We start from the raw sequence: 13,426 nt of genomic DNA on the forward strand, positions 1-13,426 counted from the left end.
AGTGAGTTCCAGGACAGCCAGGGCTATACAGAGAAACCCTGTCTCGAAAAAACCAAAAAAAAAAAAAAAAAAAAAAAAAAAAAAAAAAAAAAGATCCTGTCTAGAACACCAAGGACGGGCAGACACACTGTGGTCACAATCACCCCTAGCACCCAGACCAGCATGCACAAACATCACTTTCCATTTAAAGAACCTGGGATGTAGAGAGAACCTCCTGTGTAGTGTATGGCTACAACACTCACCAATAAAAATAAACGGATAAATACCCCTATGGCCAATAGGAAAGTGCTGAATAGAAGGTGGGGTATCCCATAAGCAGAAAGGATTCTGGGATAGAGCCAAGCACTGAAGATTCATCCCTGGACACAAAGGAGGAAAATTCATGAGAGCTGAGCAGAGGTGACCAGCCACATGACAGAGTTTAGATTAGAATAAACAGAATATTAAGTTATGAGCTAGTCGAAGAGCGAGCCAAAGCTATGGCCAAGGTGTCTGTAAATATAATAAAGGTTCAGAGACATTATTTCTGAGAACAGGGATGCAGCTTACAATAAACACCCCACAATACTGGGGATGGGGTGAGAGGTACGGAAACAGCCAATTGAAAGGCTAGCAGAGGTGCCTTAAAAACAGGGTAAATGGAAGAATCCGGTGCTTACTGCCCCTTCCTATTCCATCTGGAATACCAGGCAAATGAACAGATGGAGCAGTGCCCTGCAAAATTTGGCTCAACTTAGAAAACAGAAAAGCAGCAGCTACGAGAGCCACTCTAGGCTCCTTTACTGAGTCACCAGGTGTAGGAACAACGCTTCACTAGCTGTGCAGACCCAAGAGGACAGAACCACAAGTGCCTCGTTCCAGGGACCGGACCTACATAAACTTCAGGATCTGCACATTTGCACCAAATCCAGGCCAGGGCCCTGACCTGCTCCAGAAATGCAAAATGCAGACTGCTGAAAAGCATGGGTCAGAAAACCAGCGCTCTACGTCAGCCGCCCTGGAAGAACGGCGACGGGACAGACAGACTTAAAAGCTGCTGTGCTGTTTTTAAACTGCAATGCCCACCTGGTGTTTAAAGAGGCCCCCGTGATCGAGCAGCATCTTATAGGAAGAGACAAGTGTGACCTGAAGGGTGTGAGGGAGGGAATGTGGGAGGCAGGGTAAGAAGTCACCTGGCCCCCTCCACCCACCTACTGCTCGTGTGTTTGTGGAAGTTGTCTTGAAAGGCAAAGGTCAGCAAGGCTGGCAACAAAGAAACACATCAAACCTGTCTCTTCCACTGCAGTTGGGACTCTCAGCTGCAGGCCCTGGCAGCAGGTCTAACCTGTGCTCCTTTCCAGGAAGTAGCAAGCATATCCATTCATTAGTCACTAGTCTAGCAAGCACACACACAGAAGGCACACACACAAAAAGCACACACACAGAAGGACTCCTTTACTGGAAGCATATTCAATATGCTTTCAGCTGCCAAAAGCCCACAAGGAAAATGTTTAAACACTACAGTTCAGGAACTAATTTGTCTATGTAAACTATTCCACTAATAAAGCATCATAAACAATGTTTTGGTCTATAGACAACAGACAGAGTCTAAAAAACAAACAAAACAACAAAAGAAGACAGCAGGAAAGACAAGGAGAGAAGTGTGCTTCTCCAGGCTCCCCCCCTGAGGTGAGACTGACTCATGGGGTTAATCTTCACTATTTCAGGGCAGCAGTGGCCCCCCCATGCCTCTGTCTAACCTCGTTAATGTATTTGGTAAGTGCTGTGTCTTAGGGCTTCTACATCTGTGATAAACACCATAACCAGAAGCAATCTGTGGAAGCAAGATTTTGTTCCTCAGCACGGCCCATCACTGAGGGGAGTCAGGGCAGGAGCCTGGAGGCAGGAGCTGATGCAGGGGCCATGCTTGCTCCTCATGGTGTGTTCAGCCTGCTTTCTTATGGAACCCAGGACCACATTCCCAAGGGTGTGACTGCCCATAGTGATCTGGGCTCTCTCATGTCAATCATTACTTAAGACAACACCCACAAGGCCAATCTGGTGGGAGCATTTTCTCAATTGATGCTCTTCCTAAATGCCTCTAGCTTGGGTCAAGTTAACGTTTGTGATGATTTGTTTATGCTTGGCCCAGGGAGTGACACTATTAGGAGGTGTGGCCTTGTTGGAGAAGACGTGGCACTACGGGTGTGGGCTTTAAGACTCTTGTCCTAGCTGCCTGGAAGTCAGTCTTCTAGCATCCTTCAGATGAAGATGTAGAACTCTGCCTTGCCCGAGCATGCGCAGTGAGGCTGCATGCGTGGGCTGCCTGCCAGGCTGGACTGTTCCTCATGATCCGGACCTGTCAGCCTATCAGTGACCGACCTGAGCTCATGCCTGGAGCGTGTGTGAATTCTGATTGGATGAGGTGGGGTGGAGCTAGAAAGAAGTCAGTCAGCACGATATAGTGTTTTAGCCCTTGTCCTAAGTAGAAGCTAGTTGTAGTAAGAGAAGCTGTTGAAAGGGGAGTTGTTGTAAGAAAAGCTGCAAGAAGGAGAACAAGTAAAGAAGCTGTTGCGTGAACCCGACTTGGTGTCCATGTCGTTCCTGTCGCCCCAGGAACAAAGAAAAGACCTGTAGCAGAACTCTCAGCTCCTCCTGCCCCATGCCTGCCTGGATGCTGCCATGTTCCCACCTTGATGACACTGGACTGAACCTCTGAACCTGTAAGCTAGCCCCAATTAAATGTTGTCCTTTCTAAGAGTTGCCTTGGTCATGGTGTCTGCTCACAGCAGTAAAACCCTAACTGAGACAACACCCAACCAACCAGCACACACTGAGAACTGATCCAGGTCACCAATCTTGCTTAGAGGGAAAGTCACACGCAGGGACACAGTCCTGAAAGGCGCCCCAAGGCAGCAGTTGGAGGCTGAAGCAGCGGGATCAGCAGAGTCTAGGGGTGTCAGCTTGGGCCACCTAGCAACAAAGCTTTCAAAACACACTTTCTGGTGCTGCAGAGATGGCTCAGTGGTTAGGAAAACTGGCTATTGTCACAAAGGATCTGGGTTCAATTCCCAGCACCTACACGGGGGCTCACAGCCATCTATCTCACTCCAGCTCCAGTACACTGTCCTCTTCTGGCCAGTGTAGGCCGTGTTTACACGGTGCACAGACAGACAGAGATGCACCCAGGTAAGTAAAACTCCCACACATGGAAAATAAAGGCTCCTCTCCAGCAGCAGAAGAAAACACCATCCGGCATGGACTCGGGACCAGGCCTTGCTCCTCCCCCACTCCCTGATCCCGCCTTATCCCGTTATCTGCAGTGAATGACAACACTTGCTGTGTGTGGTATCTTGCTGCACAGTGGATGACAACAGTCTTTCCACCTTTTTTTTGGTAGGAGTTGCAGTCAAATATCATTAATAAAGTTATTAGAAAATCATCTTACTTGCACCCAAATCTTCCCTATAGCCATCAAGTGTTGGTGAGCAGCCCCTCTCTCAGAAAAGAAATAGCACAACTCGCTGGTGCAAGGGCTTGTAAGCTCACCTCTCACAAACCCATATGGTATAATCCACCGTATGGTATAATCCAATGACGCCAACACTGCTGGGACTCCTACACGTGTGTGTGTGTGTGTGTGTGTGTGTGTGTGTGTGTGTGTGTGCACAGGAGCTGAGAGCAGGACGTGGGTCCCGTGGTTTGTGTCACACCTCACCCTGGGGACTTACCATAACAGTGCAGTCCTCTGAGCCACTGGCGATGACCTGGTCGTTATGTGGACACCAGTCTATGTCCAGCACTGGTCCTGTGTGGCCACACACTGTAGGGTAGGATTTGTCAATTCGTCCCGTCTGAAAGAAGAGACAAATGGATCATGTAACACAGTATGTATCAGCACCTGTCAGTCACTGCCACCCCAACCTCTGCCGCTGTAGGTGATCACATTCATTTTCACCTCCAGAATAGTCACTACTAACGGCACTCCATCAGTTACAAAGACGTAAACTCCAGAACCAAAATATTTAGTCTGCTTTAAAAACAATGTAAAGGGCTGGTGAGATGGCTCAGCGGTTAAGAGCACTGACTGTTCTTGCAAAGGTCCTGAGTTCAAATCCCAGCAACCACATGGTGGCTCACAACCACCGGTAATGGGATCTGATGCCCTCTTCTGGTGCATCTGAAGACAGCTACAGTGTATTTACATATAACAATAAATAAACCTCATATACATAATAAGTAAACAAATCTTTAAAAAAAAAAAAAAACAATGTAAAGAGAACTCGTGAGTCTTTTTACCCAAGTACAATTCTATAGCAGCAACATTGTTGTAGACAAGTTCTACAAGGGGACCCTTGGTATTACTCAAAATGTAAAATATAATTCCCTTTTTGGAAATTTATTTTATTTTAAATTCTGGGGTCTGTGTGTACAGAGGACCTGGAGGCCAAAGGCACAGGATCCTCTCAAAGCTGGAGCTATCGGCAGCTGTGAGTTGCAACCTGAACTCAGGGGTTCTCCTCTGTAAGGTCAGTCCGAGCTCTCGACTGCCAGGCCCCTTCTCCAGCCCCTTCTCACCTTTAGTTAAGAGAACAAGCTATTGGAACATACATGCATGCCAGTGGTGCTGGAAATAAAGGGAAAGCCACAGGTGCCGCGCAGAGGCTTGAGGGGGAGGCTGGAATGCCTCATCAGGTTGGACCTTACCACCCAGTTCCACATCCCAGTAAGAGGAAAATGTTCACTGTTACTCTAGGTCACCCTCCTCAAGCTGTTGAACCTTACCCAGTTTTCCATCTGTAACAGAGTGCCGCCAATGACTTATTCTTTCCCATTAGATGTGACAACCAAGGGCCAATGTGTGTCAGGAATGTTAAACACACCGGCCTGTTCCTTCAAAGGACCCTTGCAGAAGGCTAGGCGCTGATGTGGTTAAGCTGCTGACCGTTGCCCTGTCCTCCTCTTGACCATTATCATGAGCTTGTGCATCTATAGGATCTAGAAGGTCCTCCTATATGGAAGGTGTTCACATATGGCCAACCTATAGAACTCACCGTCATGGAAGATGTTACATACAATTTACAGTTTTGAGATAGTCAGGTCCTCATCTTTACTGTGTACACAGGATTGAGTTAACTGTCCCCAGAGACGATTTCACTAACTTATGCTTGAATATACCTATAACAATCAACTCAGGGTCCGACTCCTGAAGTCTAAGCCACCACCAGCTACTTGTCAAGTTGAACCACACCGTGACCTCTTGGATCACTACTCTGCCAGACAGAACCTGGCTGCTAGGCTGGTGGCAAGCCCCCATCCACTGAGTCACTTCACTGGTCACCACTGATATTTTTTTCTCCACCGGAAGTTTTTCTGCTTTATTGTCTTATCCCAGGTTTCTGTATCTCACGCCTCACCCCAGCAAGCCCCACTTGGCACTGTGACAGAAAACACAGTACTGAACTTGAACTCCCTGGAACAACAGGTAGTATTGGTCTGAGCTATGTGGGGCTGCTGAGGAGAGCCAGACAAGTCGGAACTGACCCTGGAGTGCCAAGCCTAGCTAACTAGCTTAACTACACATGAGAAGTTTCTTCTCTAGTCACCCCAGCTTAAACAGCACCAGCTACAAGCTAACAGGTAGGTGTCCACACATAGCTTTTAAGTGGGTGAGACCTCTGAGAATAAGCAGAATGTCTGCCATTCCCACCTGAGGTGCAGCAGCCTGCAGCAGCAGAGGACCAGGCTGTATTCCCAGGATGCTGCCTGCAGCAGCATAGGACCAGGCTGTACTCCCAGGATCCTGCCTGATGCTGAGGGACAGCTTGCACACTTCCGCTCTACTGAAACCCAAAAAAATAAGCAGGGCGCGAGGCACTTTTAATCCCAGCACGTTGGAGGCAGAGGTTAAGTGGCTATCTGTGAGTTCAAGGCTGGCCTGGTCTGTATAGCAAGTTCTAAGCAAGTCAACAGATATACAAACAATAAAACAAACCACAAGTAATGATAATAACTAGTGTTTTCAGGTGTGGACAAGACCACTGATCATATGGAAACTTAATTATTCAGAAATAAATGGAGGCACAGTACCCAAGAGGTGGCGATCTGAAATGTCACTGGCCATCAATGCTAGGCTTGGATAGGTAAAACATTTCCCACCAGGGCACGGGCTGTGCAATGAGTGCAACAGTAACCTGCGATTGCTGGCAGCCGGCCATCAGAAACATGGTGTTAATAACACCGGACACTCTGCGAGAAGCTGCTTCCTCCGGCTGTGATGTCACCATAAATCCATCCAACACACACAGCAGCGTCACACCACAGCACTGCACAAAGGCACTGATTACACACAGTGGGGAAGGCATGGGCAGAGGGAGGGATGGTGTTCTAAGTGCATGCAGACAGAATGGCAGCTCTCCTGTTCTCATGGTTTATAGCCTCAAGGTACCATCTCACCCATAACAAAGTCAAATTAACAATCAGACTTTTTACCAAAGAGTATATGCTATTAAGATGTGATGATGAGACCCAGCAAGATGGCTCGGAGGTGAGAGGTGCCTGATGCCAGGCCAGGGAACCTGAGTTCAATCCAAGCAACCCCTGCAGCAAATTTCCTTCCGCCCTCCACATGTGTGTGCACTTGGTACCCACTGCAACTGGTAAACAAACAAAACAGCGTATCCCGCTGCACTCTGGTTACTGTGACAGTGGACTAATGAGTAAGGACAAGCAGACATCACTGGGTGGGACACAGGGACTCGGGGCACACAGTTCCCATGCACCCCAAGACGCACATTCACTTGCCATCCCATGAGCAATGAAGGCCGTGTCTACTCGGAGGGTCTGCTCCATACCCCATGACGCTGCAGCTTGCCTCAGCAGCCCATGTAAGTAACAGAGAGGCATTTAAAGCCGTTTTCCCGGTATCCTAAAAAGTGACATTTTAAGGACTTCTCTCCAATTTTCCAATTTTTTTTATACTTTTTTTTTTAATCTGAGCATCAATCTTTTTTTTTTAAAGATTTATTTATTTATTATATGTTGTAAGTACACAGTAGCTGTCTTCAGACACTCCAGAAGAGGGCGCCAGATCTCGTTACAGATGGTTGTGAGCCACCATGTGGTTGCTGGGATTTGAACTCCTGACCTTCGGAAGAGCAGTCGGGTGCTCTTACCCACTGAGCCATCTCACCAGCCCCAATTTTCCAATTTTTATATAAAATAATTTTATTTTACTAATGCTGCTTCATTAAGGGTAAGTCACTTCAACCGCACCATGTAGTCAGAGTATAAAATTTTATTTATTAGTCATGTGTAAGGTGTGCGTGCATGTGGTGGGTGTGTATGCCATGGAGGTCATAGAGAGGTCACAGAGCTGGGGGTGCGTAGCTGACTGGTCTGGATTCTGGTTGAGTGTACCGTGTCACACAGCATCCGTCCTTTTCTAGGATGGAAACTACAGCTGTTTGTGTTTTGAGCCTTCAATAAGGTTTTAATTCACTCACACTGCACACCGTGCCTGTCCAGCCACAACCCCAAGTGGCTGAAATTACCGGGAGTTAGCGCAGTAACTGTCAAACCATCAACAAGATTCTGGAGGCTGTTCCAGGCCCTGGTTCATGAACTCATGGGAAAGTGGTAAAATGGGTCGGGACCCTGGCACACGTGCATGAGTACCTGACAGATCGAGTAGCCTGCTCTGAGCCAAGCAACATGAACCCAAGGGAAAATTCAGCCTCGGAGGTGTGCAGACAGCTGGCACAAGGCAGAGGTGTAAGGGCACAGTTTCCACGTGGCTGGTCTGAGCTTACGGTGACTGCTCTGAGCCTGCCCCAGCCAGCAACCCCCAGCAGAGCGGTAAAGCTGAGGCCAGCACTGCCATGCACTTTGGGTCTGGGGCAAGACCTTAAAATTTCAAACCAAGACTCAGCAGGGTCTTTGGAGAGAGCTCGCCTGCCTCTTAACAAAGCCAAGTCAATTAGAGAGCATTTCCTGTCCTGGGCTTGGGAGGGTGGAAGAGAAAGAAAAGTAAAAACAGAACGGAAAAGTCAGCAATCCTAAAGCCTTATCTAATGGCTCTAAAAAGGAGCGTCCTAACTGAGCTGACTATGTAAAGGCATTCATTCCTCTTCAAGAACTTAAAACACAGCCTAAGTCTCTAGCTACAATGGATCCCTATCACTTCCGAGAGAAAACCATAGTGGCTTCCTCTGTGTCTAAGCCTGTGTTGCTTCTACCTCACACTTCCCTCTTAGACGGTACATGCTTTGTGCACTAAGGCCAGGCTACAATCAAACTGTCAATGTATACAGTGTATACAACACAGGAGATTACCCACAGACACTACCACAGAGGAGTTCCACCCTGTGAAGAGGGACCCGGGGCGTTCTCACTCTCACAGGCCCTCAAGCCCCAAGTCCTGTATTGTGTGCTCTGTGGCTTATACAAGATCATACAGAGTTAGAGCATTTCATTCCTCACACACTGTGCGCTCTCTCATCAGTCAGTCAGGCACAGTGGAACTGGTGCTAGGACGGACCAATGAGCAGAGAGACTGTCGGTCCCTTCCAGCCCAGAACCATGTAACATGTTAACGCTCTCCTAAGTTCTTGTCCAATGCTAGCAAAGGACTCCACTGACAAGCAGCACAGGTCCCCAGTTTCAGATGTTCCCTCGAGATGCTGAGATAGCCGCACAGCTCATCCTAGCTTCTATCCCAAAGTTCACCGCGGAACACCCCTCCCCTTCCTCCCTTCTCCTATGGACCTGGGCAACTTCCTCACTTTCCTGTCTTTTCCAGCCCCTCAGCCGTTCCTCTGTGCCTGTGTCCCAAACTGGGCATGGCCAGGCACCTGTGAGGGTCCAGAGCACCAGGGCTCAGGCCTCACGACTCTTGGGAGAGGGACGGATAGCCCAGCATTTCCAGATGTTTGCTTTTTAAGGGAAAGAATGAGGAGCAGGCCCATTGATGTGCCTGCATGCCAGTAACAGTTCATTTCTGGCTTTGGGGGAATAAACTGAGGACTCATGCGCTCCAGCTTGAAGAATGGAATCAAACATGTGCTCGGAAGCAAAGGAAAGTTCCAGCCAAGCATAAGGGCTCCATTCACATGCGCAGGTTCAAAGGAGTCAGGAAAGGGCATCTATTGAAGCCACTTCTTTTTCTCCAGCTTCCTTTCCCTATGACAGGGTTATTTATGGGAGTACATGTTCTGCGGGGATCATGAGCCTCAGCTGCTCCACAGGGAGGAGCCGTGGTGACTGCAGATGACAGGGGTGGCCTCAGCTATGGAGGTGCATACCATGTGTGACTTGCTGATGAAACCCATGGAGGGAGCTCTGCTGGAAGGGAACAGAGGCAGCAGCCTGGGAGCAGGGGTGTTCTGGAGTAAAACACAGACTGAGGCTGACCTACTCTGAGGTAAGCCAGCATCTCAGGCTGAAGGGAGGTGTAGCCTTGGGAGAAACCAGCCTGAAGTGTGGGCACACAGATACCCTTCCCATCAGAGGCATCCCCAGAGCTGGGTTTACCAACTTCCCTTTTTTTCCCCTTTGTCTATGACACAGGGTTTCTCTGTGTAGCCCTGGCTGTCCGGGAATTCACTCTGTAGACCAGGCTGGCCTGGAACTCAAGAGATCCGCCTGCCTCGGTCTCCCGAGTGCTGTGATTAAAGCGTGTGCCGCCTTGCTCATCCTTTAACACAACATTTCCATTTATTATGGTGTGTACGTGTATGTGTGTTATATATATGTATGGTGGGGCCACGTGCATGCTACATCACACATATGGAGCTCAGAGGGCAAGTCTGTTGAACAGCCTCTCTTTCTTTATACACATTCCAGGATTAAATGCAGATCACCAGGCTTGTGCAGCAATCACCTCTGTCAACTGAGCCATCTTGCTGGCCCAAGCAGTGGTACTGGATTTAATGGATTTAGTATAGACCAGACTTAAAGGCAATTGAGAACTCGAGAAGATAAACTGTTAGTGTTTACCTGAAGGGAAAAAAAAAGTGAAAACGGTAACATGTTCTTATTCAAGTACACCACGCTGGGACTGAAGGTCAGTGGTACAGCCCTGGACACACACAGGTAAGTCCCAAATTCAATCTCTGTAGCAACAGAACAATAAAAGCCCCACACTGAACCTGCCCTCCCCATCAGCCATTGCACCACCCCATCCCAAAGAGTTTTTTCCTATGCTTTCTTAATAATCAGTGTCTATTCTGCTTTCAAAAATACAAAATAGCAACCTAAAAATATATATTTCTTTTTTGGGTATGGGGGTTTAGTTTATTAAGACAAGCATTAGCTGGCTGCAACTCACTATTTAGACCAGGCTGGCCTGAAACTCAGAGATCTGCTTACCTCTGTCTCTGCCCCTAAATGCTGGGATTAAAGATGTGTGTCAACCCTAACCCTAACCCTAAAGGCTGGTTAAGTATTTCTTCGGCGGCTTGGGAGAAGAACTTAGAAGTGAAAACTCAGTCCTGGCCATTGTGATTCCGTGCGATTCTTGTGAGCTGAGAATGAAGATCACGAGTACAATGCAGAAGAACAGAGTCAGAACCAAGGTCTCAGCTGACAGTCACAAGCATGAGAAGTACAGGTCTAAGTGGGGTTAGAAGGAGCGCCCCCATCATTAAGAAGAACGGGGGCTTGTCTAGTCCATTCTAGTGAGCAGGGGGAGGCGCAGCCTCTGGCACTCCAGAGTGGGAATGAGGAACAGGACAGTACTGCCTTGGGACCATGGCAGGACAGTCTCTGTCTTGTGAACAAGCTAGAAGAGGAGAGTACAGACCCAGCTCCGTGGCCCGTGGCCCTCATGCAGGACAGAGCTCAGCCAGATGAACGAGCCTCATCCCTGGCCTCCCAGCTCAGTCTTCCCTGGACTCTATATCCAACTAACAGAGGCCTTCACGTTGGCAAGAGCAGCTTGCCACATGTGTAGATGACATTGCAAAAACGTGTTCAATCCAAACTGGGTGGACTTTTTAAGAGCAACCCGCATGTGCTCTGAACCCTTTCTTGGCCTGAGTAGGGGTGGCCTGGCATGCCCAGCATGGACTCTCTTGACTCCAGAAGCCCAGGAAAGAGTTAAACATCCTCTGCACTTGACATGGTGGCTTCTCACCACACACTTCCAGAACCCACCATTCTCCAAGCAGCTGTGCAGCCAATCAAAGCAGAGGAAGGAAATTATCCTGGCCAGCTGTCAGCCACCGAGCACTGATGGCCATATATGGTAAAAAGCACTGTAAGAGCTGCAGGCCGGCTGCTGGGACGAGGCAGTGAGCGCAGCACGGCAGAAGCTGGATGAGGTGAGGGTACACAAAGGACAGGCTGCCTGCTGCTCATCTTTGGAGGAGTGGGGGAGGGGACACATCATCTGCTGGGCACACTCTGGGTGAGTCACAGCCCCGGGGCACACTGTGAGGTTCCTCGGCCAGCACTCTGTGCTTCATTGTTAACTGGGGGCGAGCAGAGCAGCCCTCCTCCCTGCTCCCTCCAGTGAGACTGGAGAACACAGGCACAGAGAGAGAAAGAAAGGGCCCTTCTGTGGCACTTCATGTGGTAATGAGGCCACGCAGCACTCATGTGGCTGGCAGCTTAGGACACAATTTACAAGTCATTGTTCTGCACCTGGTGCCCTCCCCCTGAATCACCAGACCACCCCCCAGCCTTTGGAGACCCACACACTTCAGAGTTTAGGTGCTAAAGGCATCGACAGAAGCCGGTTCAGTAAGCAGTGAACTGGCAGGTCACAACACACCAAGAAATGGCACATAATAAAGCCCTCCACAGTGTCCCACAGCCACCCCTATACAGTGGATAATCAGCACACGTCTCTCTGCCTGTTGGCGTGCGTAGTCAGCAACACAGCAATGCAGCAATGCCAGTCCGACAGGTGCCAGCACAGCGGTCACTGAGAGCAGCTCCACGGGAGGGAGCCTGTGAAGGGAGGAGCCCATCAGTGTGGCGGCACAGCCCTCGACAGACAGCTGCCCAGACTGCATCACTACCATGAGGCACAGGACACCCTGAGGCTGGAAGCCAGCACCGCTGAGGGGCTGCGGCACCAAGGCCGAGCTACTGCCTTGCTGAGCTTTCTTTCCAGGGACAGAGTGCACAGAAGGTTCAACTGGACCCAAGTCCCTAAGGCCCCCAGACCTTCACACTGTGCAGAGAAATAACAACGATTTACACCGAGAAGTCACAGGAAGATTTAGACATGGAAGGTTGAGAAAACACGCCTGCAGCCTGGGACAGTCACTCCACCCCGAGCAGATGCCCCGAGCTCAAAGGTGACGGTTCAGGAAGGACAGTCTCCAGACAACTGCATGGCATGGACTATGGAGTCTCACTTGTGTCTGACTCAAGCCGCTGCCTCCTCCTGAGATGGCTAAGGGGGAGACACCTGGCTGACGAACCTGGCACAGGACCTGAGCACTTGTCCTGGTTCTTCACTAGGTGACATTTTCTCAAGGAAAATGTCAATTTTACACAATTCATACTAGAAATGAAGAAGAAGAAAAAAAAAATAAAACCCCAACAACAACAAATGTGTGATTTTTCTACCATAAGCTACTTCTGACTCACATGTTGGTTCATGACACAGACATGATCAGATCCATTTCCTCTAGCATCCCATTTCCCACATGCCAAGAAGCCAAGTTCCAGTCTGGAAGAGGCTGTGGCCACCGCCCTGGCCCTTCTCACACTGTACCCCCTCTCTCTCCTGGATGCAAACTCACAGAATCTGAAAGCTAACAATCTCCTTGTGAAGTTCTCCAGCCTCGGCTGGGAGTCAGCACTGAGGGCCTGAGTGCTTCATGCAGTCACAGGGTCAGCACTGGGCAGACCCAGGGCAGCTGTTAGAGGAATGTTTAAAAGCAGTTACCGATGCAAGCCCCTTCTGCCCACAGGCAGAGCTGGCAAAGCAATGGCCCTGTGGCCACTGGCAGCAGGGGCGGCGCTCGCTCCGAGCCCATGCAAGCTGTAAGAAGCTGCCTGTGGGGAAGGGCCACGGGGTCCCCCCACCACGGGCAACTTGTCTGATCTAGATGTCGTTTCCTCAAACAGTGAGATGACCCTGTCCGGCATCAAGACTGTGATTGAAGTCACACAACAGTGCTGTCTAAGGACTTGCACACATGCTTCCTCAGGGCTGCCCAGACCCTCCTCATCGGCAGTCACCACTGTCAGGCAGAAACTAGGCTGACCCAAGTTTTGTGATTCCTGGATAGTGACATCAAGACTAATGCTGTGCATTACAGCCTGTTGGGGACTGTCCACATGTATTGCCCCCATGATGAAGTGACTGACATCCTCAGGGGTGCCTGAAGTGGAAATTTCTGGGTACTTTGGAGACTCAGTTATGTCATGTGATGTTGTGCTGAAGCAGACACAGGTGAGAGGATGTTGGGCTGAAGTAGACATGTGATGT

General features: G+C 49.4%; 1 protein-coding gene across 2 annotated transcripts in view; it reads right to left on the reverse strand.

Annotated features, from left to right (window-relative positions):
- Positions 1–13,426, reverse strand: part of Coro1c (coronin 1C) — a 64,773-nt gene that overhangs the window by 19,053 nt on the left and 32,294 nt on the right. For both annotated transcript variants that reach the window (XM_021162247.2, XM_021162248.2), the window contains one exon: positions 3,711–3,833. In XM_021162247.2, coding sequence (XP_021017906.1) covers positions 3,711–3,833 — 123 coding nt within the window. The remainder of the gene's footprint in view (positions 1–3,710; positions 3,834–13,426) is intronic.

This window comes from Mus caroli, chromosome 5, assembly GCF_900094665.2.
Source record: "Mus caroli chromosome 5, CAROLI_EIJ_v1.1, whole genome shotgun sequence".
In the NCBI taxonomy this organism is placed as follows: domain Eukaryota; kingdom Metazoa; phylum Chordata; class Mammalia; order Rodentia; family Muridae; genus Mus; species Mus caroli.